The sequence below is a fragment of the Myotis lucifugus genome, unplaced genomic scaffold, assembly GCF_000147115.1.
Source record: "Myotis lucifugus unplaced genomic scaffold, Myoluc2.0 scaffold_3, whole genome shotgun sequence".
Classification (NCBI taxonomy): domain Eukaryota; kingdom Metazoa; phylum Chordata; class Mammalia; order Chiroptera; family Vespertilionidae; genus Myotis; species Myotis lucifugus.
Genome location: NW_005871051.1, coordinates 15,674,416 through 15,691,142, shown reverse-complemented (window position 1 = coordinate 15,691,142; position 16,727 = coordinate 15,674,416). Strand labels below are relative to the sequence as shown.

At 36.8% G+C, this 16,727-nt stretch overlaps 1 protein-coding gene across 1 annotated transcript in view; it reads left to right on the top strand.

Moving 5' to 3' along the window:
- ABCA12 (ATP binding cassette subfamily A member 12) overlaps nt 1–16,727 on the top strand; it is a 168,026-nt gene that overhangs the window by 89,009 nt on the left and 62,290 nt on the right. The window contains exons 12-20 of the mRNA XM_006082487.3: nt 2,862–3,118; nt 3,448–3,560; nt 4,786–4,910; nt 6,781–6,954; nt 10,757–10,921; nt 11,234–11,444; nt 12,609–12,748; nt 15,627–15,746; nt 16,587–16,677. Coding sequence (XP_006082549.1) covers nt 2,862–3,118; nt 3,448–3,560; nt 4,786–4,910; nt 6,781–6,954; nt 10,757–10,921; nt 11,234–11,444; nt 12,609–12,748; nt 15,627–15,746; nt 16,587–16,677 — 1,396 coding nt within the window. The remainder of the gene's footprint in view (nt 1–2,861; nt 3,119–3,447; nt 3,561–4,785; nt 4,911–6,780; nt 6,955–10,756; nt 10,922–11,233; nt 11,445–12,608; nt 12,749–15,626; nt 15,747–16,586; nt 16,678–16,727) is intronic.

The following is a 16,727-nucleotide window of genomic DNA, read 5'->3' as shown; positions in this document are numbered from 1 at the left end:
CTAGGCAGGGGGGTGATAAAGGAGTGAGGGCCTCAACATGAGGCTCTGACAGACCTGCAATTTGGACTTGACACATACTTTTGAAGTACAACACATACTTTTGAAGAGAGAATTTTAATTCTCTGAATTTATGTTGATTACTAATGACCCATGTAGCTTCAAAGTTTTAATGCGTGCATGAACAAATTTTAGAAGATGGTTGTAAATAATGACAAATACTAAATTACCAGCCTGCTATTCCCTGGTAGATGTGCCTCACCGTGCATTCCATGGTATTAACCCTTGAGTTAAACCCTTATTTCAGAGAACCAAAGCCACTTCAATAGCATGGCTAGATTTCCATTTCACTTCTATTACTTTTATCTTATCAAGTCAAAATTGTACTATATGGACTTTTACTGGGTTCTCATACATGTATACTGAAGTTGCCATTTAAAAAATATATTCTGGACTCTGGGAAGGTGAATAAGTCATTTAAATTGACTATACCCTCACATTCTCAATGAAAATAAATATATTGAGCTACCAGTATTTATTCTTTTATTTAAGAAATCACTAAAATAAAAGTAGGTGGAGGATGTGGCAGGAAGGATTGGCCTCGATTCATTAGAAGTTCAATCATATCTATTATCTGGAAAATCAAAGGAAGAAACAGAGTAGCAAACATGTAGTTACAGCGGGTAATGATTGGATCTATTACAAAATGGAAAAATTCTCATAGCAATAAGACTAGTAAGTAGAATTTTAATACATTTGTGGCCATTTCAGATAGTTCAAACCCAGAAGTCAATTAGAATATTAAATACAGTTGAAAACAGGCCAAGAGTTTGTGCTAAGATGATTGGTGTTTAATTGCAGCTGCCGGCATGTTGTTACTATAAACCTCTCATCAAAGACACATCCTTGTGCTTTTTCCATTTGATATATGGAAAGAAATGTTCCAAACATTTGCCTGTATCATAAAACAATTCATTTCTGTCAAAATACAACTTATTAAAAACTGAGCTGCAGCCCTAGCTGGTTTGGCTTGGTGGATAGAGCGTTGGCCAGGGAAACTGAAGAGTCCCTGGTTCGATTCCAGTCAAGGGCATGTACCTCGGTTGCAGGCTTGATCCCTGGCCCTGGTCGGGGTGTGTGCAGGAGGCAACCAATTGCTGTGTCTCTCTCACATTGATGTTTTTCACTCTCTCTCTGTCTCTCCCCCTCTCTTCCACTCTCTGAAAATCAGTGGGAAAATATCCTCAGGTGAGGATTAACAAAAACAAAACAAAAAAACCACTGAGCTGCAGTGAATGACACATATTTGCTCTTTCAGGTGCTGCTCCCAATTATTTGACTTTTTAAAAGGAATAGCTCTAGGGTAGCTTCCAAGCACAATAGAACTGGTTTGCCTGGAGGCATAATTTTTTCCTCCAGGAAGTATGATTTGGGGATATATCCTCAAAAAACTCGCTGAGTGTAGTGAACTTCATTGAATATAAGGTGACAAGACAGGAAATTAGTTGATCTCCACTTTTCTCCTTTTCTTTTGAGTGTGGGATTTTAAGCCTCTTTAAAACACTTTTGTCCCATAGAACAAATGGACCTAGTTTTCCTCAATAGATAAAAGGGTAAAAGATAATGTCGATACCGATGCAGACACTTCTCAAAAACAAGGTGTATTTCAGTCCATATTTTAAATGCAGTCTTATTAAAATGCATGTGATTCTCAGGCTGCAGTTAAAAAGGCCCTTTCTTGTCCATTATTGTGGGGTTTTTTAATAGTGGTAAAATACACATAACATAAAGTTTACCACCTAAACCAATTTAACTGTACAGTTCAGTCTTGTTAAATGCCTCCACATCATTGTGCAATCATCCCCAGAATTCTTATCATCTTGCAAAACTGAAACTGTACCCATTAAACAACAACTCCACATCCCTCTCTCCCCCTAGTCCCTGGAAACCCACAATTCTACTTTCTGTCACTATGAATTTTACTACTCTAGGTAACTTATATAAGTAGAATCATCTGTAATTATCTTCCTGTGACTGGTTTACTTCACGTGGCATAATCTCCTCAAGTCTCATCCATGTTGTAGCATGTTTCAGAATTTCTTTCCTTGTTAAGACTGGAAAATAATCCATTGTATGTATATACCACATTGTGTTTATCCATTCATCTGTCAGTGGCCACTTGGGTTACCTCCAGCTCTTAGCTATTGTGAATAATGCCGCCATGAACAAATAGCTGTCCAAAATCCAACTTTCAATACTCTGGGTAGAAGTAGATTATATGATAATTCTGTTTTTAATTTTTTGAGGCACCACCATATTGTTTCCCATACTGACTACATTATTTTAACCTTCCCACAAGCAGTGCACAAGTACTCTAATTTCTCCATATCCTTGTCAACACTTGTTATTTTCTGTTTCTGTTTTAGTTTTGTTTTGTTTTGGGGGATTTAAAAAAAATAGTAGCCATCTTAATGGGTGTGAGGAAGAAAGACTTTTTTAAAGTTCCAAACCAAACCTGCTTTGCTATCTTCCCTTGCCTGTGATTTAACATACAAACTAAAATATAAAATTAGTTAAGTATCGGTGGCTTAAATGGATAAAGCTAAACAACATCTTTTTAAACTGTGACTCTATAAGATATTAATACAGTTGGGAAACATAGGTCTTCTGGTTCAATAGTTTTACACAATTCTTAAGAGAACAATAAATGTACATGACAGAAAATAGTGCTTCGTGGAAAAACTGTTGCTAAATGCCAACTAACTAACCACATGTAACATTTTTTTTAAGTTGCTTGTTATCAACTGCAAAGTGTTTAGGATAATGTGACTGATCTATTTGCCACTCTTTCCCTTTCTGGAAAGGTGTCTCAGCTTCGACACTTGACCAAACTTCTTTGTGAGCCTGAAACTTTCAGTTCAGTGGAGAAAATGTGCCAGCTCTCCGGCATGAACTTCAGAAGCCTTTGTGAAGAGAGTGCGTTCCATGTGCAGCTCCTCGAAGCAGCAGAGCTCGGCACCGAAATAGCCACCAGCTTATTATACCAGGACAACATCATATCTAAAAATCTGAAGGACCTGCTTACTGGGGATTCAGTCAAAATTAACTTAAATATGGATCAGTAAGTTTTTCCATTGTCTGTTCCTTGGTGAAATCCCTTCTCAAATTATTATTAGTATTAATCCTCACTTGAGAGTATTTTTTCCCCATTAATTTTTGGGGAGAGAAACATTGATGTGAGAGGCACATCCATTGGTTGCCTTCCACACATGCCCCCTGAGGCTGGGGATCAAACCTGCAACTGAGGTACGTGCCCTTGACTGAGAATCGAAACCACAACCCTTCCTTTCGAGGGCTGACACTCTAACCGCTGGGCAGAACCGGCCAGGGTCCTTCTCAATTTATTGAAATGCCTAGTCCAATTTTTTCTTCTCTTCTCTTCTGTTCCAGATTTCTAGAACAAGCATTGCAAATGAATTACTTGGAAAATATTACACGATTAATACCGGCCATAGAAGCCACACTGCATGTCAATAACAGTGCAGACACTTCTGAAAAGCCAGGTGTGTCCTCATCCACATTTAAATGCTGTCTTATTAGAATGCATGTTTTCCTCATGCTGCAGTTTAAGAAAGCCTTTTTTGAAGTTCCCTACAAAACCTGCTTTGTAGCTGCTCTTTCATATCAGAAACCTGAAGCTTTCAAATACGGTTACTCAACTAAAGTAAAAACACAGAAAAAGCTAGCAGAGAATGAAACAGGGAAATCTGATTTCACAGTGAAAAGGTCTCCAAACATTTAACTAGTTAGGCCATTTATTTATCTTTTGTTTCTCTGATATATCAAAGTGCATTAGATAGTCCATTGAGAAAGCTAGGATGAAATTTATTTACTTCCGTAAGAATAATATGATTTAAAAAATAAAATAGATGCACTGCTCTCTACAGAAATCTCAATTCAGAACCTCCTGTTAGTATTCTGAGCACGATGCATCATGCAATACGCTTCTCCTTTGCATAATACCTCAATACTGAAAAGAAAGGCATTCAAAATTTTGGACAACAGGCAGCAAAATTGGAAGGGCACTAAGTCCAAAAATAAAGACAGTGTATTTGCATGAGGGATACTTCATAAAGAAGTCGAAAGGCATTCGCAGAATGGAGATCACCAGCTGCCAAAGTGAAGTCAAAATACTACCCATTAAATGACCCAGATATGAAATAATTATAATAGCTCTCCTAAAAAGGTTTGACGTGAAACACACTCTATTTAAAAGTGAGGTAATGATTGTGAAAACTCTTTATAAACTGCAGTGTGCTGGGCAAACTTAAGGGAAAATGCCCTGTGCCCTGTGGCCTTGTGCTGTGGATTTAACAAACCTTGCCCTAAGTTGTCAATATCATATGATTCGAGGTTCAAAAGTATTTTGAATTTGTGTGATGCTTTAAATGAAATAGAGGGATGTACATTTAGTGCATGATGTGATCAGAAACAGTGAGGAAACCATATTTTCTTCGAATGAACCTTGACTTGTAGGCTCTACGGAAACACAGAGCAATCTGTTTCCTTAGGTTAATGATATCATAATAGGAATAAGTCTAAAGCAGAAAGAAATACATCCTAAAGATGGAAATTTTGCCCAAACTGGGAGAAATCTGTTTCTGACACAAGGCATATATGTGGAATATATGTTTTAGTCAAGAAGGCTTCTCTGTGTTGGTACGACTGACAAAATTACATTGCAATCAGCATGTGAGTTTTTTCCTTTCCTTTTTTTCCTCCTTGCAGGTCAATTAATCGAAATGTTTAAAAATGTTGAAGAGCTGAAAGAAGAACTAAGGAGAATGACAGGAATGTCCAATAGGAGTATCGACAATTTGCTGGCCATTCCTATTCCGGATAACAGAGCTGAGGTGGGGTGGGATGTATCTGTACTGACATCTAGTTTCTAAAAGTCTCAGTAGTATTTAATATTTGTTGAATATTTGTCAGTAAAATACTGAGTAGTTGAATGTAAACCTGGTGAATTTTCCATGCAAGTGATAAAATTAGAGGCCTGTCTTAAGTGAAGATAGAAGAAAAACCCTGAAGCAAGAATATTATCACTTTCTGTTCCTTTCCCTCTGGTCTTCTTTTCCTTCTTCTTACCTCCTTGTTCCTCACCTTTGTCTTTGCCCCAAATGGTTTTCTTAAATAATGGTGCCATCCGTTCTTTAATATTCACTATCACACATTATCAAAGGTAACTTTGCATTATAATTTTCTATTATGATGATATCAAAGTAAAGTTTCAGTAACCCAGTTAGGGGTCAAAAACAGAGAGACTAATTTGTAAAAATTAAAATAAAAGTAAATACTCATTTGTACTAAAAAGTCCCAAGATAAGATATAGTATATAACATAGATATGGGCAAAGGAAGTTTGTGAGTGTGGTCAACATATTTTTTTGGTGTGAAAATGAATAATGTCATTTACTCACAGGCTGGTAATAGGGTTTTCCACTTGAAATCTCTTATCTTTTATCCCCTTTTCAAGTCCATTGTCTGGAAGCGTCATAGAAATTTTCCAAAAGAGCTACAGAGCTTACGGCCTCATCCATTCCAAACAGAGTGTGTCATTTCTAAGCACAGCCCAGCCATCCTCCAATATTGGATAATGTCTTTTTAAAAAGCCTATAAATGCTGCCTTTGCATAGTATTTATGTTTACTTGTGTCATGTTAATTGGTTACCCAATACGAACATTAAAACTGCTTTGCCTGCACCTTTTTTTCTTGTTTGAGCAAATAATTTTCATTCACCTTTTCCCTTTGATCTCACCTCTTGCTCATTTGATCCTAAGACCTGATTTCAGCAATCGTGTTTTGGGCTTCTGAAGAGCAGCTTCATTTTAATACATTAAAGCATGTAAATGGTGAGCATGCGTGTTATTGCTTTCAAAAGGAAGGAGAGACAAGTTTCCCTCATCTGGAATTTTATAAACTTTTCTCTTTATTTCATTTTGGTGGCAATAGAGATGACTCCTTATTTCTCATATTAACACCTCACTTTTCACACCAGCATTGCTGTCCATGATTCACCTTACTGTGAAATTCTGGGCTTCTTTCTTTGCTTTCATCTCTGAACCCAAGAGTTCATTGTACAAGATTATAACTTTCAATGATTATAAAAATAAAATGCAATTTGAATAAAGTAAGGTTAAAATTTAAAGGCAGCATGGGTCTTAAACTAGTATTTTCCCCAAACTTACTCCAAATCAATTATTTTTCTTGGTGCCATCATTCTCCCAGGTGTTCAAGCAATAAATCATCATAGACTCGTCTCGGTCTCTTTTCACATCTTATTCCTTAAGCTTTCCAGTGAACTGTGGGCTTGCTGTAGTTTTATTAGTAGTAATTAGTGTTTAAAATAAGTATTTGCTTTTGAGGATAATGTCATATTAAAAAAAAATATGATCCCTACTCTGCAACCCTTTTTTTTTTACTTTTTATATTTTTATTGATTTCAGTGAGGAAGGGGGAGGGAGAGAAAGATAGAAACATCAATGAAGAGAGAGAATCATTGATCGGCTGCCTCCTGCATACCCCGTACTGGGGACTGAGCCTGCAACCGGAAATCGAACTGTGATCATCTGATTCATAGGTTGATGCTCAACCACAGCTCTACTCTGGCTAGGCTGTCATATTTTTTAATGAAGACTAAGAGTATAAGAAAAACCTCTCAAAATGGACAGATGGCTCTCAAAGGATTCACAGCTAAAATCTTTTTCTTCCTCCAACTTGCAGATTATTTCTCGTGTGTTCTGGTTGCATTCTTGTGATGCTAATAGGACCAATCCCAAACTGGAAGATGCCATGAAGGAATTCTGCAGCCTGCCTCTTCCCGAGAGATCCCGCCAGTCTTACCTCATCGGAATCACTCTGCTGCACTACTTGGACATCTACAACTTCACATACAAGGCAAGTTGCTGTTGATGAAATATTTTTATATTCATACTTTAGTATAAAAATATTTGATTACACATGTATGCTCTTTGATACTGTAAGGAATGAAATTCATTCATATAGCTTGTGAAATTATAGCTTTATGTTAGAGTGAAATGGGACCTTTGAGATTAAATATGGCAAATTTGCACATTTATAGATGAGGAAATGAATATTATTACCTCATTAACTCTCAGTTTGTGTATCCAAGACCAGGAATTAAGTTTAATATATACTATATTAATGTGTGAAGTACAAATGCTATAATTTTTTTTACAGTGAATAAGCATGAATTTGGTAAGATAAAAATAAAAACTAGAACAGTTATTTCTTTCAAGTAAAAGAATAAGGGATTTTTGGTATGTTTTTTAAAAAATTAGTGTTTCCCTCATCAGTTTAGAAAGACACTACCATTAGTCATTCAGTAGAACAAAATAATTGGCCATTATTAGGGCTTAGTAAAGGCAGCAATGACTCCATCTTGCAATAAGTGGATGCTTATAAGTACTTATTTAATAAAAAAAAAACTGAAAGAAAATATAAACTTAAGAAACTTAAGTCCTCTGTTCACCCAAATCTAGAGTAAATAAAAAATATTTATATGTTATTGAAAACACTGGGGAAAAAAGGTCCCACTCTTTTGGTAAGAAAAACCCAAAGCAACAGAGCTGACTTATGCTGTTGAAACATAGCAAAGTCTACTTATAAATAATCCTTTTCTGAATGATCACTATCCCACACCTATATTCTGCAATGACCTCTTTTCTGCCCCCCCTGCCGCCACACTTACCACACTCCCCCCCCCCACCCCCCACCATCCCTAAGCAGCCAGAGTGATACTTTTAAAACTGAGTTAAATTATGTCACACCTGTGTTCAACCTTCCAGCAGCTCCCCATTTTATTCAAGGAACCCCCCAAGCCCTACAAGGGCCGCATAATCTGTACAACCCCTCTCCATCTCTAAAGTTCTGTTTCCTACTTGGCTATTCCCTGGCACTGGGCTGCTGGGTGGCACGGCTGAGCGAGGCCCCCTTCACATGATTTGCAGGGCTCTTTGTCTTACTCAACACTGACCTCAGTAAGGCCTGCACTGACCTCCCCATTTAAGATGCAACCAGCCTCACCTACAGCACTCTCGGATCTCCTTTTCTTGCTCTATTTGTTTTCTATTGCCCTTCCAGAATAATACTATATCTTTTATTTAATATTTATTTTTATTATTTATTTTTTGTCTACCCCCACTAGGATATAAGCTCTGTAGGTCTTCTTTGTTCACTGAAACATCTCAAATGCCAAGAACAGTGCCTGGCCCATAGAAAAAAATCAGGAAATACCCACTAACTAAACAAATGGTTATTTTTATATAAGCTATAACCTCACAGGCATATAAAGTGATATAATTAATTTTTGTTCATCTAAAATTTTAATCCTTATTTTATAATGCCTCTGCAGAGAAGATATCAAACCAAATGTTTCTTGTTGAGTCCAGTAGTTAAACATGTGCATTTGACAAGCTGAAGACCATACCCAATTCTTTTGCAAACAAAATAAGAACAAAAGTAATAAAAAATGTCTCATCATTAGTCAAGTTATTTTATTTTTTGAATTATTTTATTTTTTTCTTTATTGATTAAGGTATTACATATATGTCGTTAGCCCCTCATTAGCCCCCCGCCTCCATTCTTGCCCTCACCCCCCTGGTGTCTGTGTCCATTGGTTAGGCTTATATGCATGCATATAATTCCTTTGGTTGATCTCTCCCCCTTACCTCCACCTTCCCCTACCTTCCCTTTGAGGTTTGACTTCTGATCGATGCTTCTCTGTCTCTGGATCTGTTTTTGTTCATCAGTTTATGTTGTTCATTATACTCCATAAATGACTGAGATCATGTGATATTTATCTTTCTCTGACTGGCTTATTTTGCTTAGCATAATGCTCTCCAGTTCCATCCATGCTGTTGCAAATGGTAAGAACACCTTTGTTTTTACCACAGCGTAGTATTCCATTGTGTAGATGTACCACTGTTTTTTAATCCACTCATCTGCTGATGGGCACTTAGGCTGTTTCCAAATCTTAGCTATTGTAAATTGTGCTGCTATGAAATAGGGGTGCATCTATCCTTTCTGATTGGTGTTTCTAGTTTCTTGGGATATATTTCTAGAAGTGGCATCACTGGGTCAAATGGGAGTTCCATTTTTAGTTTTTTTTGAGGAAAGTCCATACTGTTCTCCACAGTGGCTGCAGCAGTCTGCATTCCCACCAGTAGTGCACGAGGGTTCCTTTTTCTTCGCATCCTCTCCAGCACTTGCCACTTGTTGATGATAGCCATTTTGACAGGCGTGAGATGGTACCGCATTGTCATTTTGATTTGCATCTCTCAGATGATTAGTGACTTTGAGCATGTTTTCATATGTCTCTTGGCCTAATCAAGTTATTTTAAACCAGGAATGACTAGACTTTTGATTCTACTTTAGAAAAATCTGATGTCAGTTAGTAGCTCTGCTATGGAGGCAGCTATGTCTTCATGATATCTTTCCAACTAAATCTTGTCCTCATAATGTTGGTTTATTTCTCCTGTGGACCTGCCAAGAATTTTCCTTCCTAATGGACCTCACATGTTCCCACCCTCAGCCCTACCCCCTCAGTCTATAACCTTCTTCTCCTTATTGTTTTATCATTTGTTCTTTCTCTTCTTTGGGATTCTATCTTGGAAAGAGCCCCTTTTATTTCTTAGTTAAATTCTAGCTCCTCATATTCCCCAGCCTTTTGTTTGTTGACTTATTTGATATCTGTTCCTCCTTAGACCAAAGCTCTCTTATTGGAAAGAGGATGCCAATTTCTGCATCACTGTACACCCACCGCCTTGCCCAGTGCTTGGAATGTAGTAGGCTTTTAGTTAATGTTTGTTTAATAAATAAACGAATGAGAGGATAAAATGACTTTAAATTTTTGAAATATTTTCAGTGTTGTTGTTTTTCTGCAGCAGAAATGCGTTGTGTGATTCTGATTAAGCCTGATAAAGCACATGAGCTTTTGGACAGAGTTTTCCTGCTTTTGAGGAGCACATTATATGATTTTGAGTAATAGTATACATGAAGGATTATGTAATTGATATTTACCTTCCTGACTTTTTAAATAATTTATCTTGGGAAACTTTATTGAGGAATTATTTAGATAGCATAAAATTCACTGGAGCATACAATTTAAATTTATTTAGTAAATATGAAAAATTGTGCAATTATTACCACAATCTAATTATAGAACATATACATAAATTCCAAAAGAAACCTGTGTCCATTTGCAGTCACTTCTCATTTTGACCTTTAGCCCAAGATTTTCCTTTATTTTTAGATCTTTTAATATAAATTGAATCATACAATACGTGGTCTTTGTGTCTGGCTCTTTTCACTTAGTGTAATATTTTTTAGTTCCGTACATGTTGTAGCATATGTCAGTATTTCCCTTTAAATTGTCAAATAGTATTCCAGTTTAAGGATGTATATTTTATCCATTCATTTGGATTGTTTCCACTTGTTGGCTATTGTGAGTAATGCTGCTATGAACATACAAAGCTTTGTGTGGACATATGTTTTCATTTCTCTCAGGTAAATACCTAGGAATGGAATTGCTGGGTTGTGTGGTATATTTATGTTTAACCATTTAATAAACTTCAAAATGTTTTCCGAAGTTCCTGTCCCTTTTAATATTCTCACCGACAGTGTGTGTAGGTTCCGGTTTCTCCACATAAATAATTTATTTTTATTCTGTTTCTGTTAGGTGATTTTCCCTAGGGAAGATCAAAAGCCAGTAGAAAAGTTGATAGAACTCTTCATGAAGCTAAAAGGCATTCTCAACCAGCTGGCTTCCGGCACCCGTCCGCTGCTCAGCAAAATGAGGTCCCTGAAGCAAATGCATCTGCCCAGAAGCGTCCCCTTAACGCAGGTAGAAAAGCCACCCAGGAATGTTCTCGTCAGAAAATTCCTTTGAAAATTCCTTTGCCACATTAATGTTTATTTAAAATTGGTTAAAATACATTGTTATAAATAAAGTACACTACAAAAAATCCCCTACAGGAAAACTCTTCTACTCTGGTGAAGTTTAATATTCTGCACTTACATTTGGGATGCACGTTTTAAAGCAATTATGGAAACTATAAGAATACTCTAAGTTTGGCCAGGTTTTCTTTTTTTTATTGTTTTCAGTAACATTTATAGCTTATATCATATTCATAAATCATGGCTTTTGATCTCACAGGCAATGTACAGAAGCAACCGGATGAGTGCAACTCCAGGGTCATTTAGTACCATCTCCCAAGCGCTGTGTTCCCAAGGAATCACCACTGAATACTTAACCGCCTTGCTGCCCTCCTCCCAGAGGCAAAAAGGCAACCACACCAAAGACTTTTTGACTTATAAATTAAGTAAAGAGGAAATTGCTGAAAAATATGGAATTCCCATACATGCCAGTGAGTATACTTCAGAATCAGCATGGCAATGTCTCCTAACAACATTGTCTACTATATCTTAGCCTTTTGTAATAAATGGTTAATTTCCTCCAAGTATAACAATAGAAAACATTTGTACAGCACTTACCACATGTCAAGCATGTTATGTATAGTAACTCATTCATTCTTCACAACCATCCTATGAGATGTGCATGATTGTATCTCCATCTTAATAAGAGGATGGGAGGCACAAAAAGATGAAGGAATCTGGTCACAGTCACCCAACTTGGAAATATCAGAGTTGTGATTTGAGCCCAGGCAGTCTGCTGCAAAGGCTAGTCACTAAACCACAACACTAAGAATTTGTCAGTCATACTTATATCTTCCTTGACAATAGATAACATAAAAAACACACACCTTAAATCTTCTCAGTCCATATTTTTTCTTCACGTTCTAGAACTAGAAACGTGCATCAGCGTAAGGGAAGAGTTCCATGAATGCAGCAGATATACGAACATTTAGTGGCACAACGAAGTCATTTACTTGATCTATAAACTTTGAGATGCAAAACACGACCAGCTTAGCTCTTCCAAATAATATATAGATGTTTAGTATAGCAATTGTATTGACTCATTTACTCACCTTTTTATTCATTCAACAAAACATTTATTAAACAGCTCTTATGTATCTGGTACATTCTGAGATATATACACACACACACACACACACTAGAGGCCTGATGCACAAAATTCCTGCAAGGGCCTTTGCCCCCACCGCCACGGCGACTGTGGGCCTCTGCTGCCTCTGCCCTCTCTGCCTCAGCCCCTGCCTGCCACTGCAGCTTTGTCCGGAAGGAAGGAATCTGGAAGGACATCCAGTCTAATTAGCATATTATGCTTTTATTATTATAGATATATTTAAATTAAGTGCTGGTGAGGTGGATCTGTTGGAAGCAATTTTGAAATGTGAATTCAAAATGCCATCACTTCTTGTGGGCTTGTTTATTGGGGTAGACTTTTACACCCCAAAAAGATTTGTTACTATGCTTTCTAACTTTGATATCAGATGCCTCACATCTGTTAATAGTGCTAGGGCATGTATTTTTTGGTGTGATAGAAGTCTTAATTTACCATCAGGAAATAGATTTGAAATACAAATACTGAAATGTTTTATTCTTCTTTCCAGCACCCTTTTGCTTCTCCCTTTATAAAGACATCATTAACATGCCTGCTGGACCTGTGATTTGGGCTTTCTTGAAACCTATGTTGCTGGGAAAGATTTTGTATGCACCATATACTCCAGTCACAAAGGCAATAATGGAAAAGGTTTGATCATTATAAATCAAAGTTTCTATCATGCATATTAAAATGATTTTTAAAGTAGCCAACTTCCAAATTTACTCTAGCTGACTCAGATTTCTTTATATCTTACCTATTATTACTACCTTTGGCTTTCTGAAGCTATTAACAGTTCTCTACTTCTGCTCTGTATATGTGCAAACAATGTAGATTGTGTAGTAGCTCTTTGAAGAGAATGTACCATGTTGATGCTTGAGAATTAGGCTAAAGCAAGGCCTCAGATTTTTCAATTTATCTCCCAAAGTAGAATTATTTTTCTACAACTCTGTCTAACTTTCAAAGTATGTAAAAAGAATGGCACTAGAAAAAATAATATTGAGCCATTATATAACAAATTTAAACAAAAAGAATCCCTAAATTATAGACTCTTGGCTTCATATTTGGTTGTACAATTTAACATCTTATATAAAAGGTAGATGTTGAGAAAGACAACATTATTAATAGTAGTTATATTTATCTAATTTAACCATAATAGCATTTCCCTCTCATTTTTATAATTGGCTTTAATGATTTGAATTACAAACTTAATACTTTTTTATCTTAATCTTCACATGAGGATATTTTTCCCATTGCTTTTTAGACAGAGTGGAAGGGAGGGAGAAAGGGGGAAGAGAGAGAAACATTGACATGAGAGACACATCGATTGGTTGCCTCCTGCTTGTGCCCCCTGACTGGGGCCAGGCCGAGGTACAAACCTGCAATCGAGGTACATGCCCTTGACTGGGAATCGAATCTGTGACCCTTTTGTCCACTGGTCGATGCTCTAACTACTGAGAAAACTGGCCAGGCAAAACTTAATACTTTTAAAATGATAGAATAAAAGTTAAAAAAATTTCTGTTTTACCATTACTTGGTCATTAAACTACTAGAGGCCCAGTGCATGGTTTCGTGCACATTGAAAGGAAATTAATTAGAAGGTGGCCAGTGGGGCGGGACTGGACAACACAGGCTGGACATGCCCTGGAGCCAACCTCCTGTGGTCCCTCCCCAGGTCAGCACCAGGGCTCAAAGAGTATCTGCGGAGTGAGCAGAGTCCCTCGAGCAGGTGGGGTCCCTCAGCCTGGCCTGTGGGGATTGGGCCGAAACCAGCAGTCCGACATCCCCCAAGCGGTCCCAGAGTGTGAGAGAGTACTCTGCCAAGTTGCTGTGGCTCAGCAGCTCCTGCATTAAGCGTCTGCCCCCTGGTGGTCAGTGAGCATCATACCTACCGGCTGGTCGGCTGGTCACTTAGCCATATATATAGTTTATGTGAATATAACATTATTTTAGGTCTATAGAAATGGACATGAGGACATCACTGATTTCTAGAGTGTTCTTTATTTTTTATTGCATTACATTTTAATACCTTACTCACTGTATTGACTACACATTTGTACATAATTTTTCAACAATGAAGTTATTACAAGCATATTTTCTAGTGCAGTCTCTTTTGTTCTTTCCTTTTTGCTTAGTTCTCTTCTTTTCTTTTTGTCCCTCCTTATTCCACTCTTTCTTCCATGTAAACTAATGAATGTTAGCATTCAAGGATGTGCCTTTCTATAATTTATGCACATTTCTCTCATCTATAAATTATTAAACTACATATATTCATATGCAGAGTTCTTTGGTCATTGTTTGCATTATTAAAATTAGGTAGCATTATAATACTTTGCTCATACAACAATACCTTGTGGAAATTCTTCCAACTCAATAGGTATAGACTAATTCATTCTTTTTGAAGATTGAAAAATTTTCATACCATAGAGGTTACTCAGCCAATCCTCAATTGTTGAGAATTCATTTTATTTATTTATTTATTTATTTATTTATTTATTCACTTATGTATTTAGGCATTCATTTATTTAGGCATTCATTTTATTTCAAGAATTTACTTTTGATTTTTACTAATGTAAACAATATGGCAACAAATACTCTTGTGCATATGATTTTACACAATGGTATTTTTTATTTCAGTGAGATGAATGTTCAAGATTGAAAGATTAAAGGGTATTAGATTTTCTTTTAATAACTAATGTCAGATTGCTTTCCAGAAAAGCCTGTAACATCTGTTTCCACCAACAATATAAGACTCTATCCCAGCCGTGGGCAAACTACGGCCCACGGGCCGGATCCGGCCCGTTTGAAATGAATAAAACTAAAAAAAAAAAAAAAAAAAAGACCGTACCCTTTTATGTAATGATGTTTACTTTGAATTTGTATTAGTTCACACAAACACTCCATCCATGCTTTTGTTCCGGCCCTCCGGTCCAGTTTAAGAACCCATTGTGGCCCCCGAGTCAAAAAGTTTGCCCACACTATTTCTTTAACAGTAAACTTAAGTGTATCATTTGTAAAGTTAATAACTTGTGAGAATTTGCAGAAAACATGCTTTCATTTGGCTAAAATTCCATTCTGGAAATGAAGCAAACCCTAAATTTGCCAGAATTTTTATTAGTAATCTTGACCCTATAAAAGCTGCCATTCAAAAAGTTTTGACCAACCCAGCTGGTGTGGCTCAGTGGTTGAGCGTCGATCTATGAACTAGGAGGTCATGGTTCAATTCCTGGTGAGGGCACATGGCACATGCCTGGGTTGTTGACTCGATCCCCAGTGGGGGCCATGCAGGAGGCAGCCAATTAATGATTTCTCTCATTGTTGATGTTTCTATCTCTCCCTCTCCCTTCCTCTCTAAAATCAATTAAAAAATATATTAAAAAAATAAAAACTTTGACCATGTGGGAAATTCTGATAATATTTACCTTTTAAAAGTGTTCTTTGAAGTTATGTAACAAAACCGTAAGAGACCTTTATGAAATCTAGGACAAATACTAATAAACCAGATCTGTTTTTATTCTTTGTCTTTCAGTCTAATGTAACTCTGAGGCAGCTGGCAGAATTAAGAGAAAAATCTCAGGAGTGGATGAATCAGTCACCACTTTTCATGAATTCCTTCCATCTGTTAAACCAGACAATTCCAATGCTCCAGGTAGGAGATGGTCCTGCCACTCACATTCATATGGCGTATAATTCTTTGAGATTTTAATCACCTTCATTATGGGAATGGTAAGATAGGGACTTAGTATCCATATTCAACAGATTAAAATTGCTTCTCCTTCAGAGAGTGGGTCTGAGACAGGATAAAAGATCTGTCACTCGTGTTCATAATCATCCTCACCTCTTAAATCGCACCTTGACTAATTCAGAGATAGGCCATCTTACACTGATCTGGAGGGTATAGCCAGTGGCATAAATCTGTTTCCCAAAAGTAAAATGCTATAAACGCTCATTAAAACATGCCTATTTATTTATTTCTCTACTTTAAAGTGCTTTGCTATTTTAACAGAAGCAGGTTTCCTAAAATACTAATACACTGGAGAAGAATGTTAAATTTGGGGAGTTCTTTGGTTGAAACACATGACACTCTAGGTTAAAGATTTGACAATGCAACTCAAATACAGTGACGCCTGGTTGAAAAGTGTAATTTGCTATTCTTATGAGAGATGCAGGATATTTTCAAGATGATGCAAATAGTATGGGAAAATGTTTCAATCACATATTGATGATGTTGATGATTATGCTCATATCTAGCCATGAGAGCATGCTAACCAATTTGTGTCTACAGATAAGCAAAAGCCCAGCCATTCAGGTCATTACCAGCCACATACCTTCTCTTCCTTTCTCAAGAATGTCTACGTGAGCCTTTGCAACATGGTACATTGATAGTGCACATAGTGGTTGCTTCATTTCACAGTGGGTGTTTCACAGTATGATGATTAAATATGTTTTCCTCTTATACTAAAACCGATTTCCTGTCATTATTTGTTAGAATACACTGAGGAATCCCTTTGTACAAGTTTTTATAAAATTCTCTGTGGGACTTGATGCCGTTGAACTATTGAAACAGATAGATGAACTTGGTGAGTCCATATTCACAAAACTTTTACTCACTAATTATGTCAGAAATGTG